At 32.9% G+C, this 13,668-nt stretch overlaps 1 protein-coding gene across 1 annotated transcript; it reads left to right on the plus strand.

The window, feature by feature from the left end:
• Positions 1–210: 210 nt before the first annotated feature.
• LOC149529038 (uncharacterized) lies at positions 211–13,296 on the plus strand. Its single transcript, XM_089808100.1, has 3 exons — positions 211–285; positions 414–626; positions 13,231–13,296. Exons 1-3 carry the CDS (start codon positions 253–255, stop codon positions 13,294–13,296), a joined length of 312 nt encoding a protein of 103 aa, XP_089664226.1. The 5' UTR covers positions 211–252.
• Positions 13,297–13,668: the final 372 nt, after the last annotated feature.

The raw sequence follows: 13,668 nt of genomic DNA on the forward strand, positions 1-13,668 counted from the left end.
GATCAATGTCAACTATGATGGGGTTTTGTACGACCAAACTTTTCTTTGTAAACCATATGTGCACATATAAACATTAAGTAGAACATGTCAATTTTTTTTTAGATATACACATTAGTTACACTAAATTTTTAACTTAAGACAAATGATTTACATATACAATCTACTTTATTATTAATATTTTTTTTTGGTAGGTCTATTACTTTAATTTCGCTGTTGATTTCTAAGACTTACTAATTTTTTTCACAGGGTGATATGGATGCACCATCTCAGACACCTTCAGTAGAGGTAAACATTAAATATTGTAAATTTAAATGTTAATATAGAAACAAATGTCATATTATTATGTTCTTTTCTTTATGGCTTTGGAGTTGTTTTGATGAAATTTTACTGATATTTAATGTCACAAATGACAGGAAAAAGCTAGAATGACTGCTGATCAAATGCGATCTGAAATACGAGCTTCATATCTACATAACATCGCCCTTAGTACCGACCCTGTGTTCATCACCCAGCAAATCAAGCAAAGATACACTGATGAACTTGTTAACATTATCATTGAGGGTGACAAAAGTGAGGAGAAAGAGGCACTGAGAATGGAATTGGGCCGTAGAATCCAATCTTTGCAGGTAAGCGGTAATTCAACTAAAGCAATAATAGAAGTTCAATAGATATGAATATTTTATACTATCTTATGGATCTTGATCTCTAATTTTATGTGTACTTGTATAGACATTTGTGCCATTTGTGACATCACATGGTGAACATGGTGATGGTCGTTGTGCACAACCTTCGTGTAAGTAGCACTTTGTTTTCATCAACATTATAACACTTACTTTTTTTGTGTGGACATTTCTAGCTAGTATCTGATTTGATCTTTATCCATTGCAAATGTCTTTGCTAACAATATTGTATTCCTCAGCTCATTATGATGTGCAGACTCCTCCTTCGATTGTTGGTCCACTATTGCCTAGTGCATTGTCGACAACAAGGGCCATGCAAACATCTTCATCTATGCCCACTAGAACTGGTAAAACCTTGTTTTGCTATATTTTGTAATGTATTTGTACAAGTTGATGAACAACGAAGTAGCATATCAGTGCTTAAATGATGTCTACAGAAGCATGCATACACACAAACACATGCATACACACACCATGCATACATACATACATACATATATTGTACTACGTAGGCAAGATTTTGTGCTACTTTTTGAATTAATGTTTCAGATTCACATGGAAAAAATAGTCTAACCTTTGAATCCAAAAGTAAACTGAAACATCATTTAAAAAATATTTTTTAATTTTGTATTTTATGTTTCTCTACGATGTTTCTGTATGATTTATGTGCATAGATACTTTTATATTCTTGAACTATCACTGTGATAATAGACCATGGACCATTGAAAGCTATCCTAAACATAGATGATTAAAAATCACACATTATCTTATCATAAACATAAACAACAATATATCATGAATTCTAAAAATATGGTGTCTTTAATACACTATTTGATTATCCTGAATTAAATCCTTAATGGAATGCGAGGAAAAAACATTTTTGCTAGTCGATTTCTTCAATTTGATTATATCCATAAGTATGCTTTAATTCATTTGGTGTCTACTTTAATTGTCACGATGTTTCAGTTGATAGACTAGTAGAGAGCAGTACTGGTGAAGTTGATCCATTTCCTGGAGCAGTTCGTGTCATTAGTATTGGTTCATATGAAGGGACATTATTGCTGAATAAGAAAATTATGTTTCCATTAAGAGAACGAAAGCTTCCAGGTGCTTTAAAATTGTTTTTATTTAAAGTGTAAAAAAAATCTATTTTTATATTACTCGTTTTGGATTGATAAATCCTTTATGTTTTTGTAGGTAATAATGTTTTCTTTGAACATCTTTTTCATATGACATTGAGACTATTCGGACCCACCATACGTAAAAGGTACGTAGTTTCATATCATTTCTACATAATTTTTCTTTTCTTTCATTTACTGTAATATATTAAAGCTATTGATCTAACAATCTATTTGTTTTTAAAAAGGTGGAATTTAAAAACCATGGAATTAAAAAATCAGCTCATTGCATCTTTTGACGAGAAATTTGGAAAAGACATGTTTAACAATGGCCTACTTCTCAAAAGAGCAGCAAAGCATATAAAGACTGTGAGGGATCAATATAGAAGGGCTCTTAAGGATAACCCAAAGTACGACCGTCTAGCTATGATTCCACCAATGGAGTGGAATGAAATAGTAGAAGATGCAAAGGAGAAAAGGCTATCTGAAGATAGAGGTAATGAAGCAGCACAGGGAAAAAAGAGGTATGTCATGATAGTATTAAGTACATTGTAATCATGCACTAATTATCCATATTTGTAAATATATAATCTAAGATGTTTGAAATTGTTCATAGATTGTAGGACACATCCGTGGCTACAAAAGCGAGAGTAGAAAAGTTTGGCCAACACAAACTTGGCTCTAGTGACTATATGAATCTCCAGTCTTGAGTTGTAAGTAGAAGCAATGATATGAAATAATTTTTTTTAATATAATGTTGCAAACAATTTTGTTTAGTGAAACCATACATACAAAACTAATGATATTAAGCAAAAAATACAAGGCACAGAATTCAATGTCGAGGTCACAGATGAAGATAGAAAACTTGCATTGAAGGAAGGCTATAAATTCGTGGTTGCATGCCTACTCAAAGAATCTATAAGCCTTGCTCAAGAATCCAGTTCACCAAATGATATCTCACAGGTAAATTGGTTAGATGAAAAGTAAATGAAATTGAATAGTTGATCCTTTTCTTTTTTGGTATTAGTTTTGAACGTAAATTGACTACATAACAATGTGCATAACATTTTATTGCAGCCTTCATATCCTACCACAGAACCTGCTCGTAACGAAGGCCATAATGTGCATTATAGTGGTGGAGGTATTAATTTGCTATTGGAAATTAATTATGCAATTAGAAATATGAAATGTTCTCCTTCCATTTATTGTCCAAGCATGCTCTTATCAAAACATATATTCTATGCTCATTGTGCAGATCTTTTAGAAAATGTATTGTTTAAAGACTACAACCTCTTCAAACTTTTCTCCAAGTGAGGGTTCCATGGTAATAAAAATATAATAAAAGACCACTTATTAGCATCCTCAAGAATATGCATCTCAAATGACATGAGAGACTTGACTTCCCAGTCTTTAAGATGTGTGTATCTTTATACTTTATAGTTGTCGAGAGTCTTTTTGAATATACACCATCTAAGTTCAAATATTGGTCATAGTTGAAAGAGGATTACAGACTGTAATCACTATGAAGCAAGAGTTATGGTCCTGTACATTATATGACAAAACCCTGCCAGGAGAAGGCCAAAAATATTTTGATTGATTGTGGTTGTAGATTAAATTACTGCATATCAAACACAAAGTACTGATATTAGTTTGTGAGCCATTACCACCAGGTCTTCAAATCGTTGAGGTTATTTTACTATATGATTTGAGAATCCATAACTATAGTTTTCATCACTGGAAGGTGTGTCTGTGTTGCTGCTCAATTCCATTGCAATGTACATGAGATTTTGTTTGTTTGAGCTGAGACTTTTCTCTTGGCTATTTGTTGTTTATTAAATCATAGTAGTTTTCATTTCTTGTATTATGTATTTAGGGTATTCTTGAGCAATGAGAACCAGGTTTATAGATTGGCAAGGAAATTTATTATATGATTTGGATCATTCACATAGTTTTGTTCTTATTTCTCTAATACTACTTTAAAGATTATCTCTGGTTGCTAAAACATATTCATTATTTTAAAATAGGGATCTTTAAGCTTTTGATCAGTAGTTGATAATGATTTCCAACTCTGTACTTTGATAAATCATTTGTTCTAACAAATCTCATAGAGTAAATATTGTGATATTGCTATCATGATTTAACTGTGTAGTATTTGAGTCAAATTTATTGACTCATATTTCATGTGCAGTGCTCAAAATGAATCCATCACTCACGATAATATTTTTTTGAATATTTCAAAGCATGTTGAACATCATGTTGAAGGAGTGGAACATGTTCCAAGTGTTCAACATGTTGACATGGCGGCGGATCAAAATGTTAATGTACATGATGTGGCATTGTTAGGTAAGAAAAATGCATGTTATGTTGTACCAGTACTTAATTATAGACTGGTAACAGTTAAAAAAAGAAAAAGAGTATGCCAATTTATCCCATTCACTTGTTCTTCCAACAGAGCCCCCTTTAGTGCAGCAGCCTCCTGCTCCTGCAAAGAGAAGGAGCCATCGTAATTTGACATTACACGTGCTAGAAGAGGAGGAGAATGATGCAGATATGGATGCTCCTATGAGCACTTTTCTTAAGAGAGCTCATAAAAACAAAAAGAAGAAATGATGTTTTAAAAATCTTCTTTCAAAAACCTTGTTGGATAATGAAAGAACTTTGTTTTAAGTAATTATGTATGAATGATGCGTATTAATACTGATTTTTATCTTATGTTAATGAATATTGTTATGTATTAATGAAGTCTTGATTAGTATTGTGTATTAATGAATTTTATATCATATTAATGAATGTTATGTGATTGTATTGATTGAATGTTATGGTTCATAAATGGATGAATGAATCAATGAAGTATGTAATTAGATGATAATGGGTACTTTAGATTGATGTTAGGGGGAGGGGGGTGAGGCTAGACAAGCTTCCACCTTCACGTGGTTGGCCTTGTTAAGTAGAGAATATTATAGTATTCTTGAAACCAAGTGAAGCTCAAACTAACATAAAATGGTCACTTCACATGTGGTAGGTCTAAAATGATCCACGACTACTGCTGCCCATAACATGAATTTGTGAAATACATTTTGATATCACCAATTTCAACACTCTATTCAAAGCATAGGAGTGGCCTATAGTCTTAGCATGAATTTTGAGTAATGCCTCAGTCCAGATTGCCTCAGAAGTGGCTGGAAGAAGCCTGCACAAGTCTAAGACTATGAACTCTCCCCGCCTTGGCCAAGAAGAACTTTCCAACTCTCTACTATTATGGAAAACTATAGAGTGGTGTGGCTAGTCTGCAACCAACCAATAAGTTCACAATTAAAGGAGTGAACCTTCCTTCACCAAGGATTGCCAAGCAATGATCTCAAGTGTACCAATTTGATCAATGCTCCAATCCTTATTGAGAATCTTGTCCCAATCAATCTCTAGATGAAACAGGGACACAAAGTGACTAGTCAAATGGTGAATAACACCTAAACATCTGAAACTTTCATCCTTATATCTTCCAAGGTCACTCCAGTGAATCCCAACTAGTTTCGTTGCTTCTTGTTGAGAAATCCCAACATTGACACCCAATCGAGATTGATCCCCAAGACCAATGCATCACATGAAGAAACTACATTCCCAAGCACCATAACAAGCGCAATGCACTCTTACTCTATGATGCAAAGGTGGTGTGTGGTATCCATATTCTTCATATGAGATAGCAAATCCATTCATTTAGCAACAACTCTTTACTCCAATGTCCCCTCAAGGACTTACCTTCTATGCTACCCCAAGTGCACTTAGAGTTTCCCAAACACCATAACTTCTTCCAAGGCTTCAACCTTCATTCTTCCTTTGTGAATCATCTCCTCATGGCCTTTTCACCATGTTCCATCCATCCATTCATTTTGGACAACTAATCTCTTACCCAACATTCATATCTAGCCTTAAAGCTAGTAGCCCTCACCAGTCACTAATTTGGATTTCTCTCCAATAGTTCCTAAACAACTATGGAAACTGAAATCTGATTAAGATACCCTTTTGGGATCTATACATCTTCCCTAAGTTTCAATATCAACCCTTTTGGACCATACCCAAGATCCGATACCCCTAGCCTATCCACACTAGGCCTAATTCTCCAATTTTACACAGCAACCCACAACTCCAATGAACCCTACGATTTGAAAGGGTGAAATAGTCCTTCTAGGGGTTGAGAAACAATAGATTTTCAAGATTTTAAGGTTCTACTCTTTACACAACACATTTGCCACCAAACCCTTGGTTTTGGGGTCACTAATCTAGGGCCTGTTCAACAGGACCTCTAACCATATCACCAGAACAAAATAATTGCATAAACACTTCATAACTGATCCCTCCATACACATTTTATCACCAATCAATTTCAATCCTGAAGTAAATTACTTTTAATATGACTAGTGTCGATATTTGTATGTACGGAATAGTATAGAAATTGTACGGACAACCAAGAATTGAATAAAATTTTTGAGTTTTCTTGCACATTTGAAGCATATTTTGGTGGTGTAATCTTTCATTCATGTTGGGAAAGTGTTATCAAGAGACTTTGAATCAGATTTAATACATTTATTAACAGGTTTAAATCTTTATTGCTGATGTCACGCCAAAAGTCACAGTTTTGCCTAGTTTAACATGAAGAAATGAGGGTTCCATCCAATGTGTACTCTTAATTGCTTCTTGGGATGGAACCCATAGCACTAACATGCCCAAATAACCTCTAATATGTAAGAAAAGTGAAGATTTGTAGGTTATTGTGAAAGAAATGCAAAGTTGAGTGCTGGAACGACTAATTTGGGTACCCAAATGAGTGCTAGGTGTTATGCAGCCATACGTCTGGCTTAACAAGGTATACTTTTTATTTGATATTATTTGAAGACATGATGAGTGGATGGTGAATCCTAATTTTTAGATCCTGGAAGTGTGTGCTTGACCTAGATTGGTGATACCCTTGATTTTGAGGGTTTTAAGGCTTGAATTTGGGGGTTTCATATCAAAAGTCCTCGTTGGATGAAATTGATGATGGATTTGTCTAATTAGGCACAAAATATGATGAATCTATGAATTTGGTGGAGTTGGGATAAGTATATTGCATAGTTGCTTTGTAAAACCTCATGTTTTACCCTTGAAAAATAGTGACAATCATGATTTTTGGCCCACATGTGGAGGGGCGCACCCTTCTAGCCAATTGAATGGCAGTGACTAAATGATTATTTTGACCAATGAAATGCTTGCAGCAGAAAGTGCCATGTGGCATCTACAGGAGGCTCATCATAAGGTCAGGACACTAAGGAGGAAGATGTAAGATGCTACACTATAGCCATAAGATCAGAAGGATAGATTTTGACTATTACGATGTCATGACATTCCATATGATCAGGGGCTTCAAATAATAGAGCTAAGATATCATGACATTGTGTATTGGTGTGAGGTCATAAATTGAAAATTGTAAGCTTGACATATTAAAAAATTGTAGGTTTCTCATATGGTCGAGAGTTGAAAATTAAAATGTTAAGATATTACAAATTCATCATAATATCATATTGTCATAACACCATAATATGCATAAGTTCCAAATTTCAAAAGTTGCATAGATGGATGTGGGTTCAGCCCAAGCAATCAACCAATGGAAATTTAAGAAGTGACAGGAAGAAAAGATAAAATCATATTGTCTAAATGGATGTATTGTATCATATTTAATTTTCACTATTTTAAGAAATATTTTAATCCATTCCTCTAAGTTTCGATCCTTTTTATTGCCAAATCTTTTCCCATGCAAAACTTCATTTCAATCTTATTGTCCACAGACATGAATTTAAACCTTGTGCCTCCCCCCCCCCATATTGCTGCTTTGGCAAAGAGAATTCTAAGAAAGAAGCGTTTTCTTTTTCTGATTTTTAATGCCAAAATTCATCCAAATGCTTTGGGGATGCTTTTTTCATTTTTAATTTATTTATAGCATCATAGAAAGGTGTCTATAATCTTTCCTTTAGTGTTCACAAATAATCAAGTAAAGGAATGAATTATAATTTATATTTCAAGTAATCACTTGCATCTTTGAGCTAGAAAGGCATCTGTTTTCAATTTCTTGCAATTTGGAGCTTTAACCAACATTGCTTTTAGGATAATTTTGTAGCAGTTTGAAAGTTTAGTCTATTAAAATTCCATAGAACTTGTTGTTTTTCTCAACTTAATTCCGGTTTTGGCTCACGAATATCTTATATGTGGCTTGATTTAACTGAAAGTCTTATAAGGTATTTTTTAGATCTGTAGAATTGAAACCAACTGAATTTTATACCTGTCTAAGAGAGGAGAGATAACTGGTGGATTTATTGCTCAACAATGAATTAATATCTCTTGTTTGATTGTGTTGTCTCAACAAAATAAACAAATCTTGATTGATGCAGTTGTCCATGTTGTGAATGAAGATTATGTAGAAATGGCAAATGATTTTACAAGGCTGGGATTTCTGGCTCCTGGTACAGATGTAGCTCCTATTGTTCCAGCATTAGAAGCGATATGGCAAAATTCTGTTGGGAAAGGACTCACTAACTTTAATTTTAGGAGTGTTATTGGTAAACTTATCAACACTTATTCCAACCCTTGCAATTTACTGCAATTTGTCTCATTTGGCTTCTGAGTAATTTTCTTAATTGTAGATCATCAATTTTCCTAGTTTGTTTTCATTCTTTTAATACTTCTGATGCTTAAGCCTCAAACTAAGCTTAAGAATATTAGTCAGTATTCACTATAAATTAGAGACAATTCTATGCAATTTTTGGTAATAATTTGACTTGCCCTTGACTCTTGATAATCTCTGACTTAGCATGCTATGGTAAATACTATCAGTGTTCATGGTGCAAGTTTAATGCCCACTCTTGCCAACTTTTTTTCTAGTTGCTCTTCCAAAACCTACATCTTGTTGGATTTCATCTTAAGTAATTTTTTTTCTTCTACTAGAGAGTAGAAACCATAGTACCGAACAATTCTGAAATAAGCATACGAAGTGAAATGTAATATTATTATAAATTCAGGATTAACTTGTTCAATTATACAATTTGAATATCTTCATATTTAATAACAGATATCTCTGCTAGCTATTTTATTAGAGACCTTAACTCATTTATATCTTTTGATGTTGTCATAACTAGCCTTTTTAAGCTCAAATAACTCTTTTAATGAAAAGATTGTTTTCTGTGCTGGTGACCCAAATAATTTGTACGGTTGATGCCAAATTATTTTTGAAGTCTTTGATATATCAATGGGCTGTAATTCTAAATCTGCTATATGAGATGTAATGAAATTTTTTACTTAATCATACCTTTATTTCTAATGTTTATTCTATCATTTATGATTTTTCTGACTCTGTAGGTGCTTTATTGATCCTTCGACTTTGCAAGCATTTATACATCAATTATATTATTCTTTTCAACTTTCTTTCTGTAAAACTTAATGATTGCTAAATTTTTTCATTAAAGTGGTTTACATTGTGAGAACCAAGATATCTGGTAGCCTATATTTCCAATGCCCGTATCAATTTTCTAGCCTTGTGGGTGCTTTCATTGTTCCATTGATTATTCCCTAAACATTTAAGCATCAACTGGATTTTTTCATTTTAGCTTCCCCTATGCAAGTCTTATGTATGCTCAAATTCTTTCATAGAAATGGTTGCCATTCAAAAGATATCTGGCACAATATCCAGATTGATTCGTGAATAAAAATAGCTTTTGTCCATGGCTCAACTAAAATTTGATTGTCTGATGCATGATAAAAACTGATTCTGTCTATAGCTCAAGACACTGAAAAACTTCTTAGTTCTAGAAATGTGTAAATAATACAAGGGTATATAAGATTGTGTTTATGATATATAATATGACATCAGATGAATTATATGAGACAGATGAGCAATTCCTTGACTTAAACTTGTAGTCTAGAGCGCTGATAGAAACTCAAAAAACTCTCTTGTTATGCAACAATCAACATGGTCTAGTACAAAATCGTAATTTACAATGTTTTTTTTTTTGCAAATAGGCACCATAGTTATCTAGGGTACAAGAAATTTTCTCTAATTTGTTTTGTTTCTAATTCTAGATGCATGATTTTACTACAAAAATGCTTATGATTCAGTCTTAAGGATATTGACGACTAGAGCACTTTGTGAATAAATAATTAACATCAGGTCAGTATCTTCTACATAAATTTTGGACCATAGCTTCATTTTCTATCTATATTGTACTCTTCAATAACATAATAGATTTGGAGTGTCTCTATTCTCTTCAATGTATTAAAAAAGACCCTTGGATTTGTTTAGTTTAGTTTCTCTGAGTTACTCTATGTAGTGATGCAGAATCTCCTTTTATAGAATGTGAATGGTTTTAGATGCACACCAATATGGACATTGTGTCAATGCCAGACTATATGCCTATTGATGTCAGCAACATGGACATCAAATGTGTCCTCTTCCATTGTATTCCTTGTGTGAATACTGGAGGGAACTTATTGTGATTGATGGTGAGAATTGAGCAAAGATTCCATATTTTTTTTTAAAAAATGCATTATATTATTTAATTTTGTAAGAATTTAAAGGCTGAATAATATCTGCACGTTGTTCCAGTCAACAACGAAAAATTCAAAAATTTGAGACAAATATGCATTTTGTTGCCAAGAGTAATGGGAGTGTCATAAGTATGTCCCTATGATGTGAAAATGATGACAATTAATTTCATTATTATGATGGTTGTACTTCTCGTAGGGTTCTGTTAATATTTTAAAAATTGATACATGTAGGATCATTGCCCTAAATAATTCATATTTAAAGGATGACGATTTGTTTTATTAATTTAAATGGCTCAGTGAATTCCTCATTGTTATAACTTATCTACAATGTCATGGAGATAGTTTCATGGAGTTCTTGTTTATCAAAGTTGTAAACAGGCTATCATTTTTGGAGTGATCCATGTTAGGTTCATTCTTTAGGTTTGATTAAATCCTATTGTAAAAGGTGATCGGTTCTTTAGGAGGGAAATGTACCTGTTGATGCGAGTTTTATGACCACTTCAACATGCAAGATATCAGTGATGGTGAGGTGAAACTCAACCAGTCCTTGCTTCGCCAAATCAGCTAAGGAAAGGAGGGTGCAATCTTCTAAGGATGCATGTATGATTTTCGTACTATCAATACTGATTCAAATATTCAATGATGGTATCCTTTGAATTAGACATGGTTCGGGATACAGTTTTTTTTTTCAGGCAAAATTTTAATATTTATGTTAATAAAAAACTGGTTCAGGATATAGTTATATATGTAGAAATTAAATATTACATCATACCTGCCTATCTTTTTGAGATCCTATTCTAGTGGATCATTGAATTTGTATTTTGACATTACCTGTAGTCACCTAATGTTAAGTTCCTTGGATTTTGGTGATCTTAATCTAAATTTTACATCCTAATGTTGAATAGTTAGTGTGTTCAATAGTTCAAAGTGTATAAGCATAAGATGCATTAATCGGTATGATTTTATCTTCTAAACCAAAGTTTTGTGTTGAATTTTTTTGAGTTCTTTAGTCATAAATAGTTGGTTTTTTCTCTGACATTTGAGGTCTTCCTATATGTTAGTTCTCATATTTATTTTCTGGGTGGCTCTATTAGTTTATCATTGATTAAAGAAAGCAGCAATCTAATGTTTCTTGATGAAGTAGAGATCAATTTCTTAATTCAAAAGCTATTATTTAGAATTGCAAAGAGTGATCCTCATGTCCTCCACTCTCTTTAGTCTTATATTTATTCTCTTAATTTTCATGTGTTGTAACTCCTATTGGAAATCTCATTTTTAATGAAATTAATGTGTAGTCTCTATTTGCAAAAAAAATCAACAGACTCGTGTACCAGTATCCAATACGCATACCTGAAAGGTTTTCTCTTGTTATTCGCTCATTGCTGACTCAAGAAGGAATCTTTTTCACTCTTCAACCAGACTTCAAGTTTCTTGAGGTAGAGAGAGTTGAATTAGTTTGCATTAGATGAAAATATAATTTGAGTAGGGTTTTTATATAAAGTATCATCATGTGAAACAACATTGTATTTTAGAAAATTCTACTTCGTTAATATGATTTAGTGAATTCAGTCCTTTCTAATGATTAATATCAGTTGTTCTTTTTTCAATAAATGAAGGAAGTCTTTTGCAAGGATCCATATCCATTCTTTGGTTATGCTAGGTTGTGTGGTACAGGGTAGCTACAAAAGATTTTTGATTTGAAGAATTGGGCCTTCTTGATCACTTAAAAAATTAAAAAATCCACTAGATAGTTATAGATATTAATACTCTTTTAAAAAGTACAATTCCAAAAAAAGAAATGATCATAAGCCTTTATAATAATATAAGGCCATGTACATCAATTCTTAATTATGGAAACATGTTAGGAACTTTTTTAGTTGTTTGCAATTCACATGTGTTCATAGCAGTAGGAATATTCAAATACATAGAATAAAATATGAAAAAGCTATAGGTTAAGATTTAGCTTGTATGGATTTTCATTGTCGTGGAGCTGGCTTCACAACCATTTATGAGTTATGATCCAATGTTATTATTCTCTTATAGCTATAAAAAAAAATCTTCAAATGGTAATGATATTTTTTGATAAACATTTACATAGTATTATATTTAATTAGTTTTTTAAGATTCCAATTGCTCGACACAATCATTTAAGCTCTCTCTTGATTCCCTTGACCTCTTAATGTCTATTGATTTATTCTCCCAATGGCAAGAGCCTTCAGTTCTCATCTGTGATTTGGCTATATCAGATTCAAGAGATTTAGAGACACAGACATATTTTATCTACATGGAGAGGCTGATTTAGGAGTATCCAAGCCTTCCTTACTTCTTGCTAGCTTCTATTTGCTCGGTTTTAGGTGTAGATTTTCTACTTCAATGTATTACTTTAGTTTGGTCCTTTTTGTTGTTATGGATATATCACCAATTATCATTATATTGATTCATATTATTGTTAGCAAGAACAAAATTGTGAAAACAAGGAGCAGCTTCAAAAGGTTACAAGAAAAGTTGGGTATGATAACTACCCCTGAAGAGAAAAGAAGTTCAAGCTATCATAGATATCCAAATAGCCAAGAACATAAAAGGAAAAGAATACAAAGAGTGTACGATCAAGTGAAGGAAAAGGCCAGTTGACAAAGCCACTTGTATGCATGCTTTTGAGGTGGCTAAGCAAGGGATAATAGTTCCAAAATCTTTGTTACATGTCCATGAGTTTTAGACTAGGAACATTTTTATCTACATGGAGAGATTTCTTTAGGAGTACCCAACCCTTCCTTACATACTTGTTGCTAGCTTCTATTTGCTCAGTTTTACATGTAGACTTTCTACTTTTTTAAGTTACTTCGGTTTTGTTTGTGTTGTTTCAGGTTCTCAAGTTGGAGGTTATTCCTTTGACCTTTTGGTCTGCCTGGATGGAATGTCTTCTTTTTTGAACCCTTCTCATTAAGAATAATACAATGCAAGCATGAACAAGGAGTGGCAGTCCTGGAGCCCCATTATCAGTAGCAGTTAGTAGAATTAGTAGAAGTTAGTATACTTAGAAAATAAAGTATACTTAGCCTCTATTATTGAATTCTCTTCTCTATCACACTATTCATTTCCTTTGCCATTCATGCTTCACACGGGAGTATTTTTATATGATGATTTATTGTCAATCATGTCCATTCGCTATGAAACAATTCTTATTCTACAAATTTGAGATGCTAGAACTTTTGTGGATGTGTAGGCCATTAGAACATACTGTAGAGAGGATGACGAACTTAATCTCAACTGTCAGACTCAGGCAAGTGATGTTTTATTGTATA

This window comes from Cupressus sempervirens, chromosome 11, assembly GCF_028749045.1.
Source record: "Cupressus sempervirens isolate cs-2001-9-10 chromosome 11, ASM2874904v1, whole genome shotgun sequence".
NCBI lineage: Eukaryota > Viridiplantae > Streptophyta > Pinopsida > Cupressales > Cupressaceae > Cupressus > Cupressus sempervirens.

What these genes read in the sequence shown, in the direction of transcription:
- LOC149529038 (XM_089808100.1), top strand. Translation starts at nt 253, where the DNA reads ATGGATGCACCATCTCAGACACCTTCAGTAGAG. An exon ending in CTCAGACACCTTCAGTAGAG is followed by an intron (nt 286 to 413) that starts GTAAACATTAAA and finishes CACAAATGACAG; the next exon opens with GAAAAAGCTAGAATGACTGC. An exon ending in GTAGAATCCAATCTTTGCAG is followed by an intron (nt 627 to 13,230) that starts GTAAGCGGTAAT and finishes GTGTTGTTTCAG; the next exon opens with GTTCTCAAGTTGGAGGTTAT.